The sequence below is a fragment of the Blastocystis hominis genome (assembly GCF_000151665.1).
Source record: "Blastocystis hominis, Singapore isolate B (sub-type 7) whole genome shotgun sequence assembly, scaffold_6".
NCBI lineage: Eukaryota > Bigyra > Opalinata > Blastocystidae > Blastocystis > Blastocystis hominis.
The window spans coordinates 672,554-697,745 of record NW_013171865.1 but is presented as its reverse complement, the minus strand read 5'-3'; the positions used below and the strand labels follow the sequence as shown (position 1 = coordinate 697,745).

General features: G+C 46.3%; 12 protein-coding genes; 6 read left to right on the top strand and 6 right to left on the bottom strand.

Annotated features, from left to right (window-relative positions):
- Positions 1-3,990: 3,990 nt before the first annotated feature.
- On the bottom strand, positions 3,991-4,347 carry GSBLH_T00004365001 (uncharacterized protein; the record flags this gene model as incomplete). Its single annotated transcript, XM_013043248.1, has 1 exon — positions 3,991-4,347. One exon carries the CDS (start codon positions 4,345-4,347, stop codon positions 3,991-3,993), a length of 357 nt encoding a protein of 118 aa, XP_012898702.1.
- Positions 4,348-5,065: 718 nt separating this feature from the next.
- GSBLH_T00004364001 (uncharacterized protein) lies at positions 5,066-5,736 on the bottom strand (the record flags this gene model as incomplete). The annotated part of the gene is made up of 3 exons (XM_013043247.1): positions 5,066-5,170; positions 5,201-5,472; positions 5,502-5,736. 3 exons carry the CDS (start codon positions 5,734-5,736, stop codon positions 5,066-5,068), a joined length of 612 nt encoding a protein of 203 aa, XP_012898701.1.
- Positions 5,737-5,768: 32 nt separating this feature from the next.
- GSBLH_T00004363001 (uncharacterized protein) lies at positions 5,769-8,231 on the bottom strand (the record flags this gene model as incomplete). XM_013043246.1 has 18 exons in its annotated part: positions 8,111-8,231; positions 7,997-8,081; positions 7,889-7,965; positions 7,775-7,853; positions 7,484-7,742; positions 7,358-7,451; positions 7,266-7,324; positions 7,079-7,236; positions 6,905-7,050; positions 6,729-6,864; positions 6,616-6,699; positions 6,534-6,586; positions 6,368-6,495; positions 6,226-6,336; positions 6,122-6,191; positions 6,046-6,088; positions 5,949-6,017; positions 5,769-5,919 (listed from the first exon to the last, which is right to left on the bottom strand). Exons 1-18 carry the CDS (start codon positions 8,184-8,186, stop codon positions 5,769-5,771), a joined length of 1,878 nt encoding a protein of 625 aa, XP_012898700.1. The 5' UTR covers positions 8,187-8,231.
- A 188-nt stretch (positions 8,232-8,419) lies between these two features.
- On the top strand, positions 8,420-9,351 carry GSBLH_T00004362001 (uncharacterized protein; the record flags this gene model as incomplete). XM_013043245.1 has 2 exons in its annotated part: positions 8,420-8,580; positions 8,612-9,351. The coding sequence occupies 2 exons, from the start codon at positions 8,420-8,422 to the stop codon at positions 9,315-9,317; spliced, it is 867 nt and encodes a 288-aa protein (XP_012898699.1). The 3' UTR covers positions 9,318-9,351.
- A 186-nt stretch (positions 9,352-9,537) lies between these two features.
- Positions 9,538-10,634, top strand: GSBLH_T00004361001 (uncharacterized protein; the record flags this gene model as incomplete). XM_013043244.1 has 5 exons in its annotated part: positions 9,538-9,701; positions 9,732-9,799; positions 9,830-9,953; positions 9,987-10,147; positions 10,178-10,634. The coding sequence occupies exons 1-5, from the start codon at positions 9,576-9,578 to the stop codon at positions 10,632-10,634; spliced, it is 936 nt and encodes a 311-aa protein (XP_012898698.1). The 5' UTR covers positions 9,538-9,575.
- Positions 10,635-11,094: 460 nt separating this feature from the next.
- On the top strand, positions 11,095-12,781 carry GSBLH_T00004360001 (Propionyl-CoA carboxylase subunit ?). XM_013043243.1 has 2 exons: positions 11,095-11,162; positions 11,197-12,781. Exons 1-2 carry the CDS (start codon positions 11,133-11,135, stop codon positions 12,739-12,741), a joined length of 1,575 nt encoding a protein of 524 aa, XP_012898697.1. The 5' UTR covers positions 11,095-11,132; the 3' UTR covers positions 12,742-12,781.
- Positions 12,782-13,007: 226 nt separating this feature from the next.
- GSBLH_T00004359001 (uncharacterized protein) lies at positions 13,008-13,400 on the bottom strand (the record flags this gene model as incomplete). XM_013043242.1 has 1 exon in its annotated part: positions 13,008-13,400. The coding sequence occupies one exon, from the start codon at positions 13,398-13,400 to the stop codon at positions 13,254-13,256; it is 147 nt and encodes a 48-aa protein (XP_012898696.1). The 3' UTR covers positions 13,008-13,253.
- Positions 13,401-14,323: 923 nt separating this feature from the next.
- Positions 14,324-16,367, top strand: GSBLH_T00004358001 (uncharacterized protein; the record flags this gene model as incomplete). XM_013043241.1 is given in 2 exon segments in its annotated part: positions 14,324-16,184; positions 16,197-16,367. 2 exon segments carry the CDS (start codon positions 14,324-14,326, stop codon positions 16,313-16,315), a joined length of 1,980 nt encoding a protein of 659 aa, XP_012898695.1. The 3' UTR covers positions 16,316-16,367.
- Positions 16,368-18,180: 1,813 nt separating this feature from the next.
- GSBLH_T00004357001 (uncharacterized protein) lies at positions 18,181-19,577 on the top strand (the record flags this gene model as incomplete). Its single annotated transcript, XM_013043240.1, has 3 exons — positions 18,181-18,369; positions 18,400-18,747; positions 18,777-19,577. The coding sequence occupies 3 exons, from the start codon at positions 18,181-18,183 to the stop codon at positions 19,575-19,577; spliced, it is 1,338 nt and encodes a 445-aa protein (XP_012898694.1).
- A 1,083-nt stretch (positions 19,578-20,660) lies between these two features.
- Positions 20,661-21,202, bottom strand: GSBLH_T00006799001 (uncharacterized protein; the record flags this gene model as incomplete). The annotated part of the gene is made up of 4 exons (XM_013043239.1): positions 20,661-20,831; positions 20,861-21,029; positions 21,084-21,138; positions 21,169-21,202. The coding sequence occupies 4 exons, from the start codon at positions 21,200-21,202 to the stop codon at positions 20,661-20,663; spliced, it is 429 nt and encodes a 142-aa protein (XP_012898693.1).
- Positions 21,203-21,251: 49 nt separating this feature from the next.
- Positions 21,252-21,851, top strand: GSBLH_T00006798001 (uncharacterized protein; the record flags this gene model as incomplete). Its single annotated transcript, XM_013043238.1, has 4 exons — positions 21,252-21,464; positions 21,500-21,624; positions 21,655-21,736; positions 21,768-21,851. 4 exons carry the CDS (start codon positions 21,252-21,254, stop codon positions 21,849-21,851), a joined length of 504 nt encoding a protein of 167 aa, XP_012898692.1.
- A 46-nt stretch (positions 21,852-21,897) lies between these two features.
- GSBLH_T00004356001 (uncharacterized protein) lies at positions 21,898-23,508 on the bottom strand (the record flags this gene model as incomplete). XM_013043237.1 has 1 exon in its annotated part: positions 21,898-23,508. One exon carries the CDS (start codon positions 23,506-23,508, stop codon positions 21,931-21,933), a length of 1,578 nt encoding a protein of 525 aa, XP_012898691.1. The 3' UTR covers positions 21,898-21,930.
- Positions 23,509-25,192: the final 1,684 nt, after the last annotated feature.

Sequence of the window (25,192 nt, the reverse complement as noted above, 5' to 3'; positions counted from 1 at the left end):
AATAGAGATCCCCTCACTTTCTGAAAGTTCACGCTTTAATATTACATGACTATTCCCTTGATTTGATTCCACCATCCACCCTCTATGAAATATCATAGTATGGATCTATTTTACTACAATCTGGAGAGCTTCTGTGCACTTTGTTGTAACATATTCTGGATGCCTTGAATAATCAGGCAGCATAATCAATTGGTACCCTTAATATCTCTATTTAGATGTTTTCCCTTCTTTTGGAGTTTGGAAATTAATGATTTCCCAGTAGTTCCGAAGAATGCTTTTCCAGAACCTAAACCTCCATAAAGCGAAATCATGTAGTGATAACAATTAATAATGATTTTACGAATAAGCAAAAGAGTGCGAACTTATGAGAAAGAATCCATCCCAGTATTATTGGAATTCCAGAATTTTGGGCATTCGGATAGGAAGGCATTATCAATTTCAAATCTATGTATTTCTGTAATACATGTGGCAAGTATGAATAATGCTTGGGTTATAGCACAAAAGGTTGTTCATTTATGCAGAATAATCGATGTTCCTAATGAGGAGCAATAAACAGAATTGATCAAAGTGTATACTCACAACAAAGAATCCAGCAATATTAGCACTCACTACTCTAAATTGATAGTAGAATCAATCGAATCATTCTATGAGGCTTAAGTTTTCATTCAAAAAGAGAACAAAAAAGATAGGAACACTGTCTGCTATAAGTGAAAGCAATTCAATTAGATTTTACATGATACAGATTTTGATTTAACGTTGCGGAATGAATCACGGAGATCAATATTACGAATATTTGGAATATCTAGATATCATCAAATGACCCATTACTTTAAATTACTTTCAAATGTCAATGAACGATGATTCACAAAACTATTGCCTTCAGTATTCATTATAGATGTTAGATTTGGAAGATCTACGTATTAATTCAATTATCTGGAATCATTTCATTCATACTTCGCATTATGAGTGAGCATGATGCATCTTTTTTTCCACGAAGTGCACTGTTTCCTAGTTGAATGGATTGTAATGATGGAAGATCTATAATAATCATTTCATTCACATTCATTCAATACTTTCGATTATTGTTGATAATGATTCTCGGAATACATTGTTTCCTAAAATGATAGATTGTAAATTTGGAAGATCTAGTTATTATCCATGTTTAATAGCGTATCAATACCTCGAATCATAAACGAACTATAGCAAAAATTGCTTGATTTACTTCCAATTGTGCCAATTTGAATCGACTGTAATTGTGGTAGATTCTTCAATTCAAATTCCCCAGCAAAATCACTGAAACTATACTCACCAATTTCAATCGATTCTAATGATTCACAATTCAATATGTGGAATGATTTCGATTCGTTGTAATAGAAGTATTGAGGGTCCCCTTTGACTTGCGTAAATGAGTTTTTACCGATTTTCAGGCGACAAAGTAACTTCAATCCATCGATTTTGAATGTATTCACGTTGCCAAAACTATCATCTCCTATGGAGAGAAATCGTAACATAGCAAATCGAGAGAAATCAAAAACCTTATACCTATAATTATTAAGAATCCAATCAGGAAGTGTTATCGATGAAATAGAATACTTGATCGTATTAATATTAAAACGATACCAAGTTGGTAATAACTGCACAAGAAGCTCTGAACAGTCTATGTTTAAAATCGCACATATAAATACGTGTAGTTTCATATTCCACTACACTGTGGAATGAATTAGGCAAATCAACTATTTCAATAGTAGGCATATCTATTCAAATTATGAATGAATTGCTATATAAATATCTACTTTGAAAAATGACATTACGAACTTCATTGAAACTACATCCTTCAGAATTAATGATGAATGTTAGATTTGGAAGGTCTTTTTTTAACTTTTTTTATTATTTCACGCCTACTTCGCATTTTTAATGAGCAAGTATAATTATTATCTCTTCCATCAATAGCGGCATGTCCTAACTGAATAGATTGCAGTGATGGAAGATCTATAGTAATCATTTCATTTGAAATCATTCAGTACTTTCGATTATTGTTGATAGTGATTCTCGGAATGCATTGTTTCCTAATGTGATGGACTGCAGATTTGGAAGATCTAATAATAATAAAAATATGTTCAATATCAAATTCATACTTTGAAGTCTAAGTGAACTAGAGTAGAAATTACAAGAATCAATTCCAATTTTACCAATTTGAATGGATTGTAATTGTGGCAGATTCTCCAACTTAAAGTCTCCAGCATAATCACTGAAACTATACTGACCTATTTCAATCGATTCCAATGATGAACAGTTTAGTATGTAATATGACTTCGTTTTGACATTTCCATACCAATTCTTTTTCTGAGTAAACGAGTTTTTTCCTATTTTTAGACTTCTTAATTGACTCAATCTGTCGATTCTGAAAGTACTGACTGATCCAAAACAATTATCTCCAATTTCAATGGATTTTACTAGTAAAAATCCATTGAAATTTATTATTGTTTGTTCAGAACTATTACAGCTATTATTCGGAATGATTATTGACTCTATCTGCTTGTCAATATAACGGAGATCGTTTATTAATAGTGGAATTACATTTTTCAATTGAGTACTAACATCTATGAAAATAACCATGTCACACAAAAAATAACTCGATATCGACTTCGACTGAACATTTGAGAATAAATCAGGAAGATCAATGATTTGAATATTTGGAATATCTAAATATCATCAAATGACCCATTACTTCAAATTACTTTCAAATGTCAATGAACGATGATTCACAAAACTATTGCCTTCAGAATTAATTATAGATGTTAGATTTGGAAGATCTACGTATTAATTCAATTATCTGGAATCATTTCACGCCTACTTCGCATTATGAGTGAGCATGATGCATCTTTTTTTCCACGAAGTGCACTGTTTCCTAGTTGAATGGATTGTAATGATGGAAGATCTATAATAATCATTTCATTCGAATTCATTCAATACTTTCGATTATTGTTGATAGGGAACAAGAGAATGCACCATCACCTAATGTAATGGATTGTAAATTTGGAAGATCTAGTTATTATCCATGTTTAATAGCGTATCAATACCTCGAATCATAAACGAACTATAGCAAAAATTGAGCGAATCACTCTCGATTGTACCAATTTGAATCGACTGTAATTGTGGTAGATTCTTCAATTCAAATTCCCCAGCAAAATCACTGAAACTATACTCACCAATTTCAATCGATTCTAATGATTCACAATTCAAAATGTGGACTGATTTCGATGTGTCATTTCCCCAATCATTCTTTTTCTTGGTAAACGAATTGTTTCCGATTTTAATAGTTTTCAATCGATTCAATCCATCGATTTGGAATGTTTGCACGCATCCAAAACAATCATTGTCGATTTCGATAGATTCCACAAGAGTAAACCGCGAGAAATCAAATACTGTATAATTGATATCATTACAAGTCCAGTTGGGAATGTGAATTGAGGATATAGAAGAATCCATTGATTGAATGAAATAGAAATAGTTGACTTCTGGAAAGAGCATTTCAGAAACATCTAGATTCGGAGATGGAACCAAAAAAATACTATATACAACCGCTGTTGTAACATATTTGAATGAATCAGATAGTGTCACATTTTCAAGATTAGGAATATCTACATGGAATCAATATTTATTTTCTTTAACTACCTTCGAGTAATAATGAGCGAGGATGAACAAAGTTGGTTCCTCTTCTATGATTAGTAATTTCTATCAGATTTGGAAGATCTACGTGTTAATTCAATCATTTCGAATCATTTCACGCGTACTTCGCATTGTCAAGGAACATGAATCATCATCTCTTTCTCTTCCAAAAAGTGCATACTTTCCTAGATGAATGGATTTTAATGATGGAAGATCTATAGCAATCATTTTTTACAGATCATCTGATACTCTCAATTATAGTTGATAAGGATTCACAGAACACAAATCTGCCTAAAAAAATAGATTGTAAATTTGGTAGATCTAAACAATTTCAATATGCAATAGCAGATTAATACCTTGTATCACAAAGGAACATCCATAGAAATTATTTGATGTACCTCCTAATGACCCAATTTTGATATCTTGTAAGCGGGGTAGATTTTTCAATTCAAAGTCGCCAGCAAAATCACTGAAACTATATTCACCGATTTGAATGGATTCCAATGATTCACAATTCAATATGTGAAATGACTTTGACTCATCATTGCCATACCAATTCTTGATCTTGGTAAATGAATTGATTCCGATTCTGATAGTTTTCAATCGATTCAATCCATCGATTTTGAAGGTTTTCACGGATCCGAAAGAATCATTCCCGATCACAATAGTTTGCAGCATGTCGAAATGGATTATGATAACTGTATTCAGGCTGTTATAGCTGCTCGATGGTATCGTCAAACCAGTAACCTGCGATCCTTCTTTTCTCAATTCTTCTAATTCATTAATTAGCTCTGTTTCACCTATATTAGTAAGCTGCATAATAATATGTACTTTCAAAATTGTTGTTCATTGTAAATATGAAAAAATGACCATTGAGTATTTGACACATAACTTTCAATTCTGTATTTCTAATCTTTGTTGAAGTTTCAATAGTATCGGATATGAGAGCCTGCATCGAAAGAACGTTCTGTCATTATATCTGAAGAACATTCACTCCATTATCACTGTTGAGAGATCATTCAATATATATTGTATACATATTTTATATAAATCGATCTGGACGTTGGAATGGGTTATCCCATGAAAGTAATTAAAAAGGAATACGTCTTTCATTGTAAGAACAAATTTCAAATGAGCACATCATATCCACCAGGATTGCAAAGAAACTAGAAGTGCAGGTGATTTCATTCACTTGACTGTCTAAAACTATTGGTAATAGTCTTAAATCACTTTTTCTCTATTTGATGTCTCTTACAAATATACGCAAAACTTGATAATTCTTCCTGTACACTACGAGCTCTCCAAGCAAATGAACCCTGGGAAACTATCATAACACTTGTTACAAAATGGGTTCAACCCAATGAGTAGGCGACCCCTTAATTGAAACAAACACTCTCTAATCTGGAAAAAGAACACGACCTTTTGTAGGACTTGGAGATGACTCTGGGTGAAGCAGCTGTTCTGAGAAACTCGTTACTAAGTTTCCTGTTTTAACAAAATCCTAATCCTTATGCATTTCTTAGAGTCAGACAATCATGGTGCGAGAATTTGAAGATGATAACATAGGTTTCAGTGGAGAGGTCAGACTAGCAGTACTAACACTCTTGGAATGGCCTGGAGAAGAGAGAATTTCGCACGAATTCGTATTTTGAATCAGATCGTTGGCTCGTTTCACTAAACGCCGCAACGGGGATTGAGGGGGAGTGACTAAAGCGATCGGCTTAGGTGACGGGAGAGGGGAATTCGCTGGACGCTTTCCAATTTGCATATCCAGCACACTTCCGTTAATGGGAGTTCTCGAAGCTATATCTTATTGCCAAAATACTAATTACGAGAAAACGGAGTACTTCCAATGGATTGCTTCCGTCTTTTTGGGGATTTCACCAAATCAACAATAGTCACCGATGATTCACCTCTGGTTCGTTTTAGCGGCGCCGTTTCTCTTTTAGGAGTGTTACATTCCGTTTCCACAGACACATCCACACTCTTCTCTTTGTTTGAATCTTCTTGGGAGTCGGAAGCGTTCTCGTCTTGTTTACTCGCCTTTGGACTCTCTTCTTCAACCATTGATAAGAGAAACTTTGACAACAAACAAACTACTATATTCCAGAAGTGTATGCCATGGAGCGCTCAGATGACTTCATCTTATTCTTCAACTCGTCCATGCCTTCGAGCTCCAGTCGGTAGATGTCTTCTTCCGACAAATGAATCCACGAATCGATCATAGTGAGCATCTGTCTCTCGGTTTGTCTTATATTAATCGCTGGATCCGATACTACCGATTCATGTAACACTGATTTCGAAAAATAAGGGTTTCACCAAGTTGTTGGAGCCCAAAAAAGTGAAAACTAGTTACTACTCAATCGTTTCGACTACTTAATATGAAGAAGCCAGTATTGGCAGCACATGGTATTGAGAGCTAAGAACTAAAAGCAATGAAAGAAAAGAAAACGTCGATTTCTCCACCAGCCAGGACTAAGAGGAGATCCACTAATGTGCTGGGAAGAGAACTTGCAAATATTCTAAAGATTGGAAATAAAAAGTGTATTTAAAAACCTCATTATCCGGTATGATTTCTGACTTATAAGCATCACATACATCATAATGCTGCACGGTTCTAGACTTCAGCTGCTCTTCCGATAAATTGAAGATGTTCTCAATGGTTCCCTTCACAGTATAAAGAAATCGCATACACTACTCGGTCTTGATTCACGTATTTCATCTCCAAAACGATTTGAAACCTCTTTTTGCTAATACATCCGAATGTGATGATGGCAAAGCGGTACTCCGAGGAAATCCAAGCTTTCTCTTCCAAGAATATCGAGTCTAGGAATGAGATAAATATCGAGATAAAAATGAAATACCGGAAGGAAGTAATTTTACTAACCAGGAAGGTAATTTAGAGGTGATCAAATAACTACATCAAAACTCGCAATATTCAATTACTGCTTAAGCGTGTAAACTCCCTTGTTTCGGGGAATCGAAAACCCATCAATATCGCACACAAGATGACCATCAGTATTGTCATAACTATATAAATACATGAATTATTAAAATACTTCTCTTCAACGAGCCATTCTACTCCTTCGCCACCTCCAGTAGCACTTTCGCAAGCTTTCAAGTTCATATATCGGTAACCAATCATGGGGTTATCCAAACAAAAGGGTAACGGGACACGAAACTCAACTATCATCACTAAATGTAAAAGTGAACCAAAAAGTGCTCATTGTCCAACAAACAAACCATTGATTCTCCGTTCCACTATCGGAAAGTAAGTGGCTCGCAACTCTCTGTTTCCCCATTGTAAAAATGATAATTCCAGTAGTAACGATAATGGTCGCCACAATCTTGCTGTAAGTCAAGCACTGGTTCGGATCCTCCCTAAATCAAACACTCTCCCGACCTCTACGAGCAATAAAGATAGCTGGATACGATGAACACAATGCACGCCCGAATACACTGCAACAACCCCGTCCAAATCGCTCCCAGAATTCCCTGCACCGAATACAGAGCATAGGAGTGCAGCGTATGGGACCCAATATACACAGCAGTGGAGATCAGCACTTCCTAGCTGAGAGAGAAGGCGCAAAAACTACTTGGAGCGTGGCGTGGCGCGCTCGGAGAGGAGAAAAAACGAGTTGCTCGCGATTGGGAACTAGAAGTGAGTGAAAGAAGGGACGCAATCCACTTGTGTCCAACAGAATCACGAGAAGACACAAGAAGGTATTAAGCAGCCCCACGTTCTTGCAGATTTCTTTGCTTCCTTTATTGCCGGGGATTCGCTGTGAGTGAGAGAGAGGATTGAAACACGGACTAAGATCATTTCATTCACGATGTAGCTCAACGCGTAGAATTGGGCTCCTAAGAGAGTTAAGCAAATGCCGATGTAGGGAGAGCCTGTAACAGTGCTTCCCGAGAGAGGAGAGATGCAGAGACCAAAAGTGACAACTAAAATACCGAGCCATTGCATGTTGGAAATGTAGGTTTTCAAAAGAAAATGAGAATAAATCGCACTGAAAATGGCCACCGAACTGAATGCCACTTGGAAAAGACCGCTCCCACAATACACCATTCTATTTTTCAATGAATAGTGTGTGGCAGTTACCCAATTGTTCGAATCACGTATCCTGCAATGTCCAGAAGGGCTGATAACACATAGAGCATTTTCAACTTTTTCATATTTTCTATGTATTATCACCGTCTTTTCCATATTTCATACTCGCTACTTGAATATGCTTATCTACTTCGTTCTCTAATGAACCTGAACTTTCTAAATCGACGACTGTGATAACACCACTACTCATGACTCCTTTCCCATACAAAATACACTTCATCACTGAACTTAATAGGTGTTATGCCAATTAACGCTTGTGCAAAATAGTACGAAAAAATGCTAAACATAGAACGCATATCTAGAGTAAAGCAAGCGTAACAAAGCTACCAGAAGCACCCTGGTACACAAGTTGCTGGGTGCAAAGTGTATCAAGTACACCAGAGAACAAAAACACCACAGGCATCAGAAGTGCGCTCAACATCGATTCACAGAAAAAGCTCAAAAAACTTGAGTGGAAAATGTGAATAAAAGTGGAAAAATGACTATACCGAGGCTCGAACTCGGGATCTCTCGCGTGTCAGGCGAGCGTGTTAGCCACTGCACTATACAGTCCTGAAAACGGAATTGATTTACGAGACTTGAGCATCCTCACGAAAGTTGTCTTGATCTATGTTCTTTACATAATCTTGCAGTATCATGTCCAGTATTATATCGACTTCTATAGAGGATGACCAAAAGAAGAATCGCTCTTTGTGTGGCTGCATACTTTGTTTTGTTTTGTGGCTCTTCCCTTTTTGCCTGGTGATTGGCACAGCTCTTTATTTCTCTCCGAACAGACGAACCAGCGATATCACCGAGTCTTAATCTGTCAGTTCGTTGACTTTGTAGATTCAACAACCGTGCAAACTCCTGGCTCAAGAATGGAAAAGAGCTGTTCGAGGGAAACAACTTTACACTTTACGTAAACGACGACGACTATCCCTTGGAGGAGATTGTTGTAAAACCAGATGGAATTCATCCTGCCGGTGACAAATGTAATCTCGAGGGCGACCCAGATGGTGGCTGTGTTAGTTGCGACGTAGTCTACTTTGAAGTTGAAGTGCCAGTTCCTAAAGGTGAGAGCAAGCTGTCTCTCAAATTGGTTCACGATGCCAATGTTGTGATGAACGACACCATTGCAACTTCTTCGACCCAGGGCACTCTTTCCCGGATTTGCTTCCGAGTTCATGACAACGAGACTACCTTCGTTTTGGATAATCCTCCTGCTTGGTCGCTCTATATGAATGAGGGAGAGATTGGCTGCGAGTTCTCGAACTCCTGGGAGCCGCTGTACTACGAAGCGGGCGAGCATTCCACGCTCAAGTTCCAAGTTCGCTACTACCAGGATCCCTTCATTTCAGCGAGCAGCATTACGCGAGGATGCAGTGAGAGAGATGACGCCTCTAACTGTTTTGGAATTACCAAGAAGGCTATGACGAATTATGGACTGTATATCATCATTGGAGCGGGTGGCGTTACGGCTTTGGAGGTGATCGTTTTATTGATCGTTTGTTGCGTCCGGAAGGGTAATGGTGAAAGCCGTCCTTTGCTGTAAGGAGTTTGTTAGAGGTGAGCATATTTCTACTATAGTGTGTTTGTTTTACATATCTGCAGTCTTGGAAATTGAAAGTGTTTAGCACAAGAGTTTGAAATATTTTAATTTGTTGCAGTTAAATCAATTTTACTTTGAGAGATTTTTTCTATGCCCGATTTATCGTCTCCTAAGGCTGTAGCCAAGTGGATGAAGGTTATTACAAGGAGAATCAGTTAAATATAGTCCAAAGGCTTGCAGAAGTTGAGATGGTACTGCCAGATGTGTCAAAAACAATGCAGAGATGCAAACGGAATGAAGTGTCATCTGGCATCGGAATCGCACTTACGAAACATGAAGTTGTTTGCCCAAAACTCTGGAAAGATCATTGGGCAGAACTCGCGTGCAGTACTACTCTTTAGTGACTTTGCTATGTAGTTCGAAAGAGGCTTTGTTAGTATTTTACGAACTCGATATCCGAACAAGCGTGTTTTCGCGAATACAGTGTATTTGCCGTTTATAGAATTTAAATAAAGATACAATGAATATATTGCTGACAAAAACCACGTTCACATGAACGGAACGTGCTGGACGTCTCTCTCAGGATTTGTTCAGACACTGGCGAGTAATGGAATCTGCGAAATTGAGGAATCCGAACGGGTTAGCATTGGATGAAACCGAATTAGCGTTTAGGGCTGGTACATCACCTATATCCAGAGAGACGAAAAGGAAAGAATGCGAAAACAGCGCGAGCTGGACCGAGCTCGAGCGAATCAAGACGTCCAAGACCGCACCTTCAAGCATTTCGAAGAAGAAAAAGAGAGAATGGAGAAGACTCTCGACGAGAGCAAGCTGTACGTTCTGTGGTCATCTCTCATTCCCAGACACTTCACCCAAGCAGACGACGTTGATCTGTCGTCCGGAGTGATCATTCCTTCGTTTGACTTGGAAACGAAGCAGGAAGAGCCCGTGGAAGAGAAGCTGGATAAAACCGTCGATTTCGAGAGACTTCTGGGAGCCAAAGAAGGAGAGAAGGAGGGAGAGAAGGAAGGAGAGAAGGCTGAAGCAAGAGAAGGAGAGAAGGCTGAAGTTATTCAAGACATTTTCGAAGGAAAACAGAGCAGTGTCGAGGAATCGTCGGAGAAAACGTCGGCGAATCGCTCTGCGGAGGCCTTTGAGAGCAAGCGAGCGAGGCTGGACAGTGGAGATTCGGCGAACGAGTTCGTTTATACGCTGAAGGAGCAGAGAAAAGAAAACTGGATTCGAAAAGGTCTGGAAGTGAAGATTCTAAACGAAAAACTCGCTAATGGAAAGTGGGGATGGCGCTGTTTTGTCATATAGAGTATATAAAAAGAAAGCGGAAATTATAGATCTCGTCGATGAGTTCACTGCAAAAGTGAAACTCCTCGATAGCAACATGATGATCAAAATTGACCAGGTAGTTGTGGATTGTGGGTGTGACGGAAAGGACGAGTTGCAGACTACGACTCCAAGAGAGGGAGGTGTAGCAATTGTGGTAAACGGACCTCTCTTGGGAGAACACGTGAGACTGAGGAAACTCTTGAGGGAAGAAGACTACTGCGAAGTGGAAATCATTTCAGGGGTTCACAAGTAATACTGGGAAGAGTCGTTAAGTGTAGAAACAAGCTTGTTAGGAAAATGTATTATGACGACATTTGCAGAGAGGTTCATCATGAATAAGCATGACTACTTCGTCCATTTGCTAGTTTTATATCCGTTGTTTATTGTTTGTTGTGACAACTGATACGAGTTTCCCTCGTTTCTCCATTATTCTCCCATTCTAGGTTTTCCCAAAGAATGCTCGCATCTGTTCCTTCTATGATTTCGAAGCGTGCTGTGACTCTTGCTGTACGATTTTGAATCTGTGAGTGTGATGGTGTAGCGCAGTTTCGCCGGAGCTGTTGATTTAACGAAGCCTTTCACTGAAAGACTTGCTGAAGCTCGCCACAGCGCCCTTATTGGTGGAGGCGAGAAGCGCATTGATTCTCAGCACAAGCGTGGCAAGCTGACTGCTCGCGAGCGTATCGAGCTGCTGGTGGATAAGGGTTCGTTCCGCGAGTACGACCAGCTGAAGGCGCACCGCTGCGTGCATTTCGGTATGGAGAAGCAGAACTACCCTGGCGATGGTGTTGTGACGGGTCACGGAACGATCAACGGTCGTCTGGTGTTCCTGTTCGCTCAGGACTTCACTGTGCTGGGAGGTTCTCTGTCTGGCACGAACGCTGAGAAGATCTGCAAGGTGATGGACAAGGCCATGGACGTGGGTGCTCCGGTGATCGGTCTGAACGACTCCGGCGGTGCTCGTATCCAGGAGGGCTGCGACTCTCTTGCTGGCTACTCGGAGATCTTCAAGCGGAACACTCTGTCGTCGGGCGTGATTCCGCAGATCTCTCTGATCATGGGTCCGTGCGCTGGAGGCGCTGTGTACTCTCCTGCGATCACGGATTTCATCTTCATGGTGCGCGACACGTCGTACATGTTCATCACGGGTCCGGACGTGGTGAAGACGGTGACGCAGGAGGAAGTGACGCAGGAGGAGCTGGGCGGCGCTGCGATCCACACGAAGAAGTCTGGCGTGGCGCAGGGCGCGTTCGACAACGACGTGGAGATGCTTCGCGCGATGCGTACGTTCTACGACTACCTGCCTCTGAACAACCGCGACGGCGTTCCGAGCCGCGTGTGCACGGACCCGCGGAGCCGCGCGGAGCCGGCGCTGGCGAACATCGTGCCGCAGGACGCGAACATGCCGTACGACATGAAGAAGCTGGTGAAGCTGGTGGTGGACGAGCAGGAGTTCTTCGAGACGTCGCCCGACTTCGCGAAGAACATCGTGGTGGGCTTCGCCCGCATGGAGGGCCGCACGGTGGGCGTGGTGGCGAACCAGCCGCTGGAGCTGGCGGGCTGCCTGGACATCAACGCCTCGGTGAAGGGCGCGCGGTTCGTGCGCTTCTGCGACGCGTTCAACATCCCGCTGGTGACGTTCGTGGACGTGCCCGGCTTCCTGCCCGGCGTGAACCAGGAGCACCGAGGAATCATCCGCGAGGGAGCCAAGCTGATCTACGCCTACGCGGAGGCGACCGTGCCCAAGGTCACCGTCATCACCCGCAAGAGCTACGGAGGCGCGTACTGCGTGATGTCCTCGAAGCATCTGCGCGGAGACAGCAACTACTCGTGGCCCAACGGAGAGATCGCCGTCATGGGAGCCGAGGGAGCCGTCAAGATCATTTTCCGAGGAAAGGATCTCCAGAAGAACAAGGCCGAGTACGCCTACAACTTCGCCAACCCGCTCATGGCCGCCCAGAGAGGATTCATCGACGACATCATCGAGCCCACCGAGACCCGAAGAAGACTCTGCGAGGACCTCGAGATCCTCCAGACCAAGAAGATGACCAATCCTTGGAGAAAGCACGGAAACATCCCGCTGTAAAGAGCGAGAGGTCCCGAGCCGAAGAAAAGAAAAAAAGGAAAATGAATGGTTGGTATATGGAAAAAAGCGCGAGATGATTAGTTCTGTTTGTTTGTTGGAAGAGTGGAAAGAAGGGGAGAAGCGTTTGTGTTGAGGGCAATCTCTTAATCAATCGATTCATGAACACTTTTGTGGTTCTTTATAGATCAATTGTATGTCATTGAATTGAATCCAGCTTCTACTACTGATTACAATTAGTGTCACATTATCTTTGAAACAAACATTCCACATCACCAGTTGTGTTTCACGGATGCAGGCATCATCTCCGCACGAATACACCACATTGTTGTCGGTCCATTCCACGCAGAACACGCCTTCCGGGTGTTGGCCGGGTCGTTCGTGGATTTCTCTCGGCGCGTTCATGTTCCACACAACGATGCGTCCATCCACCGATCCTGAGACAAGTCGATCTCCCTCCGGAGACCAACTGATCGTCGTCACCGTGCTCTGATGAGCCAGCCATTTGCGCGTGATCACGGGCTCCTCTCTCCCGACCTCCCACACTTTGATTTCGCGACCTGCGTCGCCCACAGCGATGTAGTGATCGTCCGGCGAGATTCGCAGCGCATTGATCTTTGTTCGGTGGTATTCCAGCTCGTGCGTGGCCACGGCGCAAGCATAGCGGATTCCTTCTTGGCGCAGTTCGTACACTTCCACATACTCGCGTCGATCCTTCTCTAACGCCACACACTACGTCTCAATCCCCTCTTGAACCTCGACGGCCAGCAATCTATCGTCCGCTATGTTCACTCAGTCACACGCTCACTGCTCTGAGTAGTGAAAATACTTCCTCTATTCCTAGAATCGCTGCATAGTTTGAAAAGACTTTGAAGAGTGAATCTGAAGTATCGTTAAATAGATTCATAAAAAGAAGGAAATGGTCAGGTCAGAAATCCATACCATTTTCACCACGAGAATGCCCCGCAACGTGCCCCATGTCAAAGTGCATATCCCACTTCACTGTACAAAGACTTCTATCTGTTATAATTTCCGAAATTCTCATGCTTACCGCAAACAGTACCACATGACCTAATACACCTATTTTCACCATTCCACATTATTCAAAGGCGAAGGGCATAGATAATCAAATATGAAACATACTAACTGGACGGTTGACTCCATATTTCGGCCATTTTCTATTTTTTCGAACGTTTTGGAGAACGCTCAATGTCTGGAATAAAATTAAGATAGAAAAATGTGCCAGTTATTCGCCATTATTCTGAGGTGTGTATTTTCGGCGATTTAAGGTATACAAATCCGCTTTCCACGACTCCACCACTCTATTGTTTGATGTATCCACGACTAAACTGAGTTGATGAAAACCGGTTGTCCGAACCGTTTCCATTTTGAAGGAAATGGATTGCGTTCGTGAAGGGCACTAAATTGGTGCAATTGGACAAAATAGCTCGAGGGAATAGAAGAATCTAGAAGGAATGAAAAGCCAATAGTTGGAAAGGTTCTAGAAGGATTTGGAAAAGCAGCGTTCGGATTTAGTTTAGTCATTAATTTTTTATACTTGGTTTAAAACTTAGTACAAATAAGAATGAGCAAGACTTTTACTGGTGAATCTGTTGGTATTGATTTGGGTACAACCTATTCTTGTGTGGGTGTTTGGCAAAACGACAAGGTGGAGATTATTGCCAACGACCAGGGTCAGAGAACCACTCCTTCCTATGTGGCTTTCACTGATACAGAGCGTCTGATTGGTGATGCTGCTAAGAACCAGGTGGCTATGAACCCTACCAACACTGTGTTCGACGCGAAGCGTCTGATTGGTCGTAAGTTCGACGACGCCTCTGTTCAGAGCGATATGAAGCACTGGCCTTTCACTCTGAAGAGAGGTCCTGAGGGCAAGCCTGTGATCGAGGTGGAGTACAAGGGCGAGAGAAAGCAGTTCTCTCCTGAGGAGATTTCTTCGATGGTGCTGACGAAGATGAAGCAGATTGCTGAGTCTTATTTGGGCAAGGAGGTGAAGAATGCTGTGATTACTGTGCCTGCCTACTTCAACGATTCGCAGCGTCAGGCTACGAAGGATGCTGGAACGATTGCTGGACTGAACGTGATGCGTATTATCAACGAGCCCACTGCCGCTGCTATTGCTTACGGTCTGGACCAGAAGGGAGGTGAGAAGAACATTCTGATTTTCGATCTGGGTGGTGGTACCTTCGATGTGTCGCTGCTGTCGATCGAGGACGGAATTTTCGAGGTGAAGGCGACTGCTGGAGATACTCACTTGGGAGGTGAGGATTTCGATAACCGCATGGTGGAGTACTTCATGACGGAGTTCAAGCGCAAGTTCCACAAGGACATTTCGACCTCGCAGCGTGCTCTGCGTCGTCTGCGTACTGCTTGCGAGCGTGCTAAGCGCACTCTGTCTAGCAGCACGCAGGCTAGCATTGAGATCGATTCTCTGTTCGAGGGAATCGACTTCAACAGCCAGATCACGCGTGCTCGTTTCGAGGAGATGAACATGGACTTCTTCCGCAAGACGATCACTCCTGTGGAGAAGGTGCTGCGCGACGCGAAGCTGTCGAAGAGCCAGGTGGACGAGGTGGTGCTGGTGGGAGGATCCTCGCGTATTCCCAAGGTGCAGAAGATGCTGCAGGAGTTCTTCAACGGCAAGGAGCTTTGCCAGAGCATCAACCCCGATGAGGCTGTGGCTTACGGAGCGACCGTGCAGGCGGCCGTGCTGAGCGGCAAGGGCCAGGGCAGCAAGCTGGACGACCTGCTGCTGCTGGATGTGGCTCCTCTGTCTCTGGGTCTGGAGACGGCCGGAGGCGTGATGACGGTGCTGATTCCCCGTAACACCACCATTCCCACGAAGAAGTCGCAGATCTTCTCGACCTACAGCGATAACCAGCCGGGCGTGCTGATCCAGGTGTTCGAGGGAGAGCGAACGATGACGAAGGACAACAACCTGCTGGGCAAGTTCCACCTGGACGGAATCCCACCGATGCCTCGCGGAGTGCCTCAGATCGAGGTGACCTTCGATATCGATGCCGATGGTATTCTGAACGTGTCCGCCGTGGAGAAGTCCACCGGAAAGGAGAACAAGATCACCATCAAGAACGAGAAGGGCCGTCTGAGCGCGGACGAGATCGAGAGAATGGTGCAGGAGGCCGAGAAGTTCAAGGCGGAGGACGAGGCCAACAAGTCCCGTATCGAGGCCAAGAACCAGCTGGAGAACTACACGTTCTCTGTGCGCAACTCGCTGCGCGATGAGTCGATCGCCGGAAAGCTCGCGGAGGCGGACAAGAAGGAGATCGAGAAGAAGCTCGACGAGGCTTCGGCCTGGATCGACGATCATCCCAATGCGGAGAAGGAGGAGTACGAGGAGAAGCAGAAGGAGCTGGAGAACGTCATCATGCCCATCTTCTCGAAGATGGCTGGTGCTGGCGCTGGCGGTATGCCTGGAGGTATGCCCGGTGGCATGCCCGGTGGCATGCCCACGGGAGGTATGCCTACTGGCGGCATGGGCTCTTCTTACAAGCCTGCGGAGGAGGATGACGGTCCTCATATTGAAGAAGTGGATTAAGTGAGCCTGGTGGGTTTCTGCAGACAATATGCATGTAATTTAGTATCGCGTTGTTTTCTTTGTTTGAATACACTTGAGGAGAGGGGTGGAAGAAAGGAAAGGAAAGGACTTTATTGGATTCACAAAAGAAAGAGAGTGATTGACTCCACTACTTTTCTTCTTATCAACACAATGCAACACGATGGAACACACACAAATATAATATCATACATTGCTACAACACTTCTATACTACCACACATCCAAATTCTCACATCTGAAATACTGAATTGACTCATTTCTTTCCATGTGTAGATTTGGGAACGCTTCGCCTATGATAGAGACTAATAGTGATATGTTTCACTCTCCTTTTATCGAAACAGAGAATGAATTTCGCTGATCAGCCACTCTCATCTAGAGAAGTCGATAGTAGAAGTGGTAGATATTGCTTTCTATGGTGGACCTTTCGTTTCGTGATACCAGCTTTGGAAATCTCGACTTTGGGAGACTTTCTTTTTGTTGAGGATCTTTTGTGTACAAATGCGTTATATGCCGGTAATATTCAGAACAGCGTCTATTGAAATAGTTTGTTTGTTTGTTTGCTTGTTTGTATTCTATAATATCTGGATAAAACATAACTCCTTACTGTTTCTTAAACTTTTTCTCAATAATGAATTATGATGAGAGCAGGGATGTAGTACAACTATTAGGAGATGTAGGTGCTCGTTGACGCTCACCAAATGAACAATAGATAAAGAAACGCTTTTCAAACAAAGGACAGAAGCATTCGGAATTTTTGAAGCTGGTCGACTCTCTAAGATACCAGAGAGGTACTTTCCCTACAATACCTCAATGTTTAGACGGCGAAAGAGCTAAGGTCATGCAACAAATACGACAGCTGTTCGTTAACGACAAGGACCTACTGGAGCGGTTTGAGTCGATCATCTCTCCGTCTGAAACTGTCCATTCCTCTGTACGACCTCCAACCGATCCATACAATATGAACTTGTGTTGTCTATAAAAAGCGCTGAGTTGTAGATCTAATCAGTGTAACATACAATACATATCAAGCTATCTAAATCTTGTGAATCAACGATTTCCAAACACCGATATTCCAAAGCAATTTGCGTCTATCATTCAGGATCTTTACTACAACAGGAAGAATTATGATAGTGCAATGAAAGAGGTATTTTTTTATCATATCCACATCAAGACCAGGTGGTTGGGCTGTTCCAAGGCCACGATGACTTAATTCAGCAGTTCTTTTACTTGCTACAGATTCTGAACCAGCCTCGCGACTCTTATCTCCTGAACCCATCCTACCGCCCCCCTCAGCCCTACGATTACTACTACTATCCCAATTATTATCCCTTCGTCGACTCTTTTCCCCCCATATCTCCCGTCGATCTTTCCTACTATCCTTCCGCCCTCCAGTACCCCGTCCCTCTTTCCTCTCCCCAGCAACTCCAGCCCCCCGTCCAGCTCCCTCTCCCCTCCCAGCCGCACCTCCATCCCCAGCCGCACCCCCAGCCGCAGCCGCAGTCCGCGCTGGTTTCTCCTTTTCCGAGCTCCGCTTCGAGTTCGAACGCCGCCGCGGCGCCCGCCAAGACTCCGCTTCGCCCCGCGGCACCCGACGCGCTGCCCTTCGCGGAGCGACGCTTCTTCGAGCAGGTGCGTCGCGACATCTCCTCCCACGACGTCTACGAGCAATTCCTGAAGCTCCTCGACCTCTATAACCGCGGGATCCTGCCTCTCAGCGAGCTGTTCTCGGCGGTGACGGACCTGCTGCACATCCGGCACCCGGTGGTGTCGCACCTGCGGAACTACCTGGCGCAGAAGGGCATCCGCGAGGACGAGGTGGGTCGCGGCAGCGCGCGTCGCCTGTAGATGAGCCATCCCTCGCTGCCGCTCTCCTGGGAGCAGATCCACGCCTGCAAGGGCCCCACGCCCTCCTACCACGAGCTCCCGCCGCAGATCCCGCGGCGCGTGGGGTCGCAGCGATCGTACGCGGACAGCCTGGTGCTGAACGACAACCTGGTGTCGCAGACGACGGGCTCGGAGGACCTCTCGTACATCGTGGGGCTCCGAACCGCGGGTAACGCGTAGCACATGCGTCGGAACCAGTACGAGGAGGCGCTGTTCCGCTGCGAGGACGACCGATTCGAGGTGGACGTGATTCTGGAGACCACGCGGTCGGCCATCGCGCAGCTGCACTTGCTGAGCAGCGAGCTGGAGGCCGTGCAGGAGACGCAGAAGGACGCCTATCGGCTGCGGGACGACGCGCTGTCCGCCATCCAGCTGGCCGCGATCCGACGCGTGTACGCGCACAACGGCATGGACCAGGAAGTGGTGAAGCTGCTGTTCCTGAACCCGCGGGACTGCATCCCGCGGATCCTGGAGCGACTGGAGGCGAAGGAGAAGGAGTGGATGGGGGAGAAAGTGCTGATGAACGAGGTAGCGATGGGGAGGCCTGAGGAGCGTAGCGCTGCCGCGAGATCCAGAAGCAGAACTACTACTTGTCGCTGGACCACCGCAGCTTCTACTTCCGGCAGACGGACAAGAAGGAGATCACCACGAAGGTGCTCATCGACACCATCAAGGACCTCGCCGCCAAGCACGCCGCCGACCATCCCCACGCCAAGGGACGATTCGACCAGGGAGACCCGCAGTTCCGCTTCGCCTTCGCCAACCGCGTGGTCCACAAGCAGGTGCTTCGCCTGCTCCTGGTCGCGGGGAAGCGGCAGTTCGCGCGCGGGGAGATGGTGGGTCTGGGAAACGCCCGTGACGTGCAGAAACGCTTCCACGCGCTGCTGCAGGACCTGGTGATTTCCTTCTTCCGCCTCACGCCCAACTTCATCGCGTCCGCGGAGATCGTACGCGCTGGCGGCCCGGCTGAGCGGCAGGAGAACAGCGGCGTGCAGTACGCCGTCGGCACGCGCGTGGACACGCCGCAGGGCGTCGGCGTCGTCGCGCGCTTCGACGCGGAGTCCAAGCTCTACACCGTCACGCTCCCCGACCGCCAGGTCGAAATCCCGCGGGGAGAGATCCTCGTACACCCCAAGTCCGAAACGCCCGCCTCCTCCGACGAAACGGACCTGCCCGACGAAACGCTCGCTCCAGCGTCGGCGTCGGCGTCTGGAGTGGATGCAGGCTCCGCTTCGGCTTCCGCTTCGGTTTCGGCTTCGGCTTCGGCTTCGGTGAAAAAAGCGGAGGATTCGGAGGAACTGGGCGACGAGGCGCCCGTGCAAATCGAGTCGGATGGTGGGTTCGGAGGGTCCGATTGATCGCAGAGCCCGCGCTGCCCGCTTCGCGCGACGTGCTCTACGGGAGCAACACGCTCTACGTGTTCTACCGCCTCTACGAGCTGCTCTACGAGCGTCTGGAGCGGAGCACGACGCTGTGCCACGAGGACGTCTACACGGAGCGGCGGATGATCGCCCACGCCGTGGAGCGCGCCGTGGACCCGGCTCGCGAAGAAGCGCTGCCCACCGGGCTGGAGCGGAACATCGACCTCATGGACACGCTGATCCAGCTGCTGCGCGGAGAGATCACCAACCCCATCTTCGAGCAGCGCTGCCGCCAGCTCGTCGGCACCAACGGCTACTTCCTCTTCACCATGGACCGCGTCGTCGCCGGCTGCATTCGCCAGATCCAGTCCCTCCTCAGCGACCCCGTCGGGCTCCAGCTCATCGTACGCCGCGCGGACGCGCTCCTTTCTAGGCGCTGCGGAACTACGAGCGACGCAGCGGCGGAATTCGGCGGGATCTCTACCGGCGAAACGCTCTGCGCGTGCTGGGCGACGCGCGGCTGCACTTGTTCCGCATGGAGTACGACGAGGAGGCGAGCGAACTGCTGTTCTGGTACGTGGGACTGGCGCACGACCTGCAGAGACCGGAGGGCGCGCTGGACAGCGAGTTCTGCAAGTACGCGGAGAAGTATTTGAGACAAGCGAGGAACGCGAAGGGGGACGAAGAGGAGGACGAGGACGAAGAAGAAGAAGAAGGGGAAGAAGAGAGAGAAAGGAACGGGCAGAGACAGAGAGAGGAACGGGGAGGAAGACGGAGATACAAAGGAGCAGTGGGCGAGGAGGAAGACATGGAGGAAATGGAAGAAATGGAAGAGGAAGAAGAAGAAGAAATAGATAGCAGCCCGTTTTTAACACGAGCCAAGGCGCGAACTTGGGGAGAACGAAAGGAGGAAGAAGAGGAGGAGGAAGAAGAAGAGGAAGAAGAAGAGGAAATGGATTCAAAGAAGGTAAAATAGATTGTGTTTGTGACAAACAACAAAGAAAACAATTTGAACGTGGTATAGATATATGTTGATAGAAAAAGAATGGCAGATTGTACAGTTGGCTTTGCAAGCTGGAGTTACTTGATGTTGTTAAATCGGATCAACTCTTCAAGGACTCGTGTGATATTGGGATGGTTCACTAAAATCATTTTTGCCCTCGCAGGGTCTTCTTTGATCATGTTCTTTGTTTGACGAAGGAGTTGGTAAGCATCAGCCTGAGTAATATAAGAACAATAGCTTCTCGTAGTCTAGATGATATCCAAAATGCAATGCATACAGAATCCTTCTTTCCTTGTTTACCTCCATCAGGGAAATCAATTCGAAGGGGTCTTCCATCAATTTCTTTCTCATTATTCATCTTCATCGCTTGCTCCGCAGTTTGCTGATCCAGAAATTCACAAAACCCAATTCCTTTATTCTTTCCGGTTTTAGGATCCTTTTTGATGCTACATGTTACTATTCCGGCTTTTCAGCACTCTAGCTTCACTACGTGACCGAACGACTCCATAATCTCCCTCACTTTTTCTTCAGGTGCTTCATACGGAATGTTCCCGACTAGAATGAACAAGGAACTATGTTATATACTGAAAACACATCGTTCAGGATGTTCGTAGTTCATTTGAGCAATTTAAAAATAAAGTGTCAAGGGTTCCTCCCTGTGTCAGTAAATGCTGTCGAGAACTACGATTTGGAATGGCAACAACGTGATTCCTCCCAAATTGTTTGACTGCGTTTCTCCAGGAGTGTATCGGTCAAATCGGTTTTCAAAGGAAAACTTTTCGTTTATTGAAGCCATTGGATTGAAGTACATAGTCTATGTTGGAAACAATGATGTTGGAGATGAGATTGAGAAGTTTGCAGAATCTCACTCCATAACATTGGTATATTGCCTCGCTTTTCAAAATATATTTTGTAGATATCACTATTTGACGTCCACCCAGTCTTGCCAGACGATTGGAAGCCAATCAGCGATGACACCGTCAAGCGCGCACTCGAGATCGTCAAGAATCCTAAGAATTTCCCTGTATTATTAATGTGCAAGTAATCTGCCTTGGAGTTGTTTCATGCTAGAGATGGGATTGGCAAGACAGGAACTGTCGTCGGCTGCTTACGTCGACTGCAGAATTGGTGTTTTACCAGTATAATCCAAGAAGTACGCGATTCTCCCACCCTTTTCCCTCTAGTACCGCCGCTTAGCCTCTAGCTCATCGAACGTAACAGCTGCGGAACTGTATATCGAGCTTTTCACACCTGAGCTTGTGAATTAGTGACCTTCAACAAGAACACAAAGGTAGTTTGTTCCCACAAACACTCTCTCTCTCTATTCTACAAAAATACCACAGCTATCTAGAAAATGAAATCGTTCGAATCCATGTCAAAATCCAAGTCGAAGTCCAAATCACTCCATTGCAGCAGCTCCGTCTTCCCCGCCGCACTCGTTCCATTCTTCGCGTCCTCCACTCTCTGCTCCGCATCTTCTATGAGCGGCAGAAGCGATGCATACGGTCGATGTCCGGCATCCTCCATTCGCTTCTTATACATCAAAACCCGATCCCACAACCCTCTCTTATAACAATCCGTAATCAAAAACAGATAAGTCGAGTAGCTCACATCGCCCCATTCCTTCAAAAACGCGTCCACCTCCTCCCACGCCGCTCGTTCCGCCAGGAGTTTCACAATCGGTTCATAATGATAATGCGACACCTGTACATCGCGGGAGTTTCGGACCGAATCCAACACGGCCACCGCCTTGTCGAGCTGTCCGCACCGCGAATACAAGTCGATCATCGAATGGTAGAAAAACGAGGTCTTGGGGAGTTTCGTCCGTTCCACGACGTCGATCACGTGCTGCCCCTTCTGCAGATCCCCGCAGATTCCGCAGGCGAGCACCAGCTTGGCGTAGGACGACGCATCGGGCTCGAACCCGTCCTCCACCATGTCCTGGAAGATCGCGAAGGCGTCCGCCAGTTCCCCCGCGTTCCCCGCGGCCAGAACCAGGGCCTCGTAAGTGTACCGGTTGGGCCGCTTGGACTCGGCGTCGGTCTGCGCGTCGGGGCAGCTGCGCATGTAGTCGAACATGGTGAGGGCGCTGCGGTAGTCCTTGGCCTTGGAGCAGGCGGCGATGAAGGCGGTCAGGATGTACCGGTTCGGCTCCACGCCGCCGCGCTGCATGGACCCCAGGAAGCGCCGCGCCTGCGCCACGTCGCCCACCTTGGCGCAGCAGGACATGAGGGAGGTGTAGGCGTGCTGCCCCACGGTGTAGCTGCGGCGCTCGAGCTCCGCGTGGAAGTCCACCGCGATGCGCAGCTTGTAGTGGTTCTCCAGGTGCGGCGCCTTCGCGATCCCCGAGAACAGCGCGTTCGTGCAGACCGCGCGCGCGGGCAGCGGGCCCTGCACGAGGTCCTGGAGGAGCTGCTGGAGGTAGAGCTTGGAGGGAGCGACGGGGTAGCAGGCCGCCATGAGCGAGGAAATGGTGTATTCGTCGGGCTTGATGGAGTAGGTCGCCATGTTCTCGCGGATGCGGAAGGCCTCGAGGGGCAGCGCCTTGCGCGCGTAGTAGTCGATCACCACGTTGAAGACGTAGCTGTTGAGATCGATGCCGTGGAGAAGCATGCGCTTGAGAAGCGATTCGGCCTCGGAAGGCTTGTCGACGGCGAGGCAGGAGCGGATGAGGATCGACATCGTGTGGCGATCCGGGGTGACGTTCGAGTCGATCATGGTCTTGTAGGTCTCGAACGCTTCGTCCTTGTTCTTGAACTCTTCGCATTTCTTGAGGAACACGTTGTAGAGCATGATGTCCGGGGTCAGGCCGCGGCGCTTCACTTCCTGCATCACGAGGGAGGACAGCGAAAATGTGTTGCAGGATTGCAGAACGCGGGTGTAGTCGCGGATATCCAGCTCGTAGGGCAGAGAGAGAAGCTCCATCACTTGGGAGGAAACGTCGTTACTCTTTCCCTTGTTTGCGATGATTCCGTTGAGGAGACTCTCCTTCTTGCTTCGCAAGTTTGAGGGATTGGTGTGCACACTTCGCTTCCTGGGAGGTTGATGAGGCTTTTCGAACGAAGGAACAAACTCGGGAGCATTCTCGATTCCTCTAGACCGTCAATCATAAATTACAAGCATACCGAATGGTAGAAAAGGAATTAAGGCCCGGACTCTGCAACGGCGATAAGGAGGATTGTAGTGTCATCGATGTACCCATACTGAAATTTTTGATTCCATTTATACCGCCGATTACTCCCTTCCCAAAAGAGTTGATCAAAGCGGGCTTTTGCAACAGTTGCCTGGGTATTCTTGTCAATTTATAGCCAACTGCTTCCATTGCTATGTTAACCTTTCGGATAATATGGGAATGAAGTATATGGGGAAATGGGGAAAATCCCGAATTCCAGAATTTTCTGAAACCCCTTTTGCTTTTTTTCTTTATTAGCGATGATTTTTACATTATTGTGCTCTAAATTTATGTAAAACGTGTTTGAGCACAGAGTTGTATTCATAGTTCGATTTGTTTGAAACAATACATTTTTTTCAATAGTCTGAATATCTTGTGCAAATGTTATCAAAATTAAACAAATTAACAGTGAGATTGCTCTTTTCGGTATTATTCATCAGAATGTCAAAGGAGCGAAATCCGTTGTCAAAGCCGTTCGCCGCTTCGAATCGAACGGACAGGCGGCTAAAAAGGTTGAACAGCAAATCGGGAAGAATGAAACGAAGGTATGTATTGTTTTCACTTGTCCTTGCTGCTATTGAATTGGATTGAGTGGGATTTTGATTACATTGCATAGATTCCAAGCGCTACAAATGTAAAACCTGCACAGCCTGTGAATGTATGTTTTTAGGCGAATCTGGATGAATAGACGCCACCTCCCAAGCCAAAAGCAGCGAAAGCCAAAATGGGCGCTGGAACCAAGATTGCCTTAACGACTGTTATCGGCCTTCCTGTTGCTTTGCTCGCAGGAATGAAGTCTGGGATCTCTTTGCTATTTCAGTGTGTAGAATGTCTCCTTCTTTTTTTGAGCGCTGCGAAACCGAATATCCCCGCACTGTTTCATTCGTTCGTCAATACATTCCGCTCGGATGGCCAGCGCCGAAAGAAGCGAGCCAGGAGGCCGAGGAGCGCGATAACTTCTCGATTCAGATGAGTTCGAAGGACCTGGAGGATGATGTGCTCGCGTTGTTTAAGAAGGTGGAAACGGAGTTGATGGAGGGAGAGAAGGAGGAAGAAGTGGAGGAGACGAAGCCAGTGGAAGAGGTGAAGGAAGAAAAGGAGGAGGTGGGCGAAGCAAAGGAGGAAACCGTGGAAACGGAGAAACTAGCAATGGAGGAAGTGGAAGTAAAAGAAGAGGAAGCGGTTCCTGTCCAGAAATCGGAGGAAATCCACCCCGAGCCTCCCTTCGAGCAGCCCAAGGAATCTGTGGAAACGGAGAAACCCGAAGAGTCCGAAGAACCCGAAGAGCCCGAAGAGCCCGAAGAGCCCGAAGAGCCCGAAGAGCAAGCCCAACCCATTGAACCCACTCCCAGCGAACCAGTGGAACCAGTGGAACCAGTGGAATCAGCGGAATCAGCGGAATCAGTGGAACCCTCTGTCCCTTCTAAGCCCTCCGAA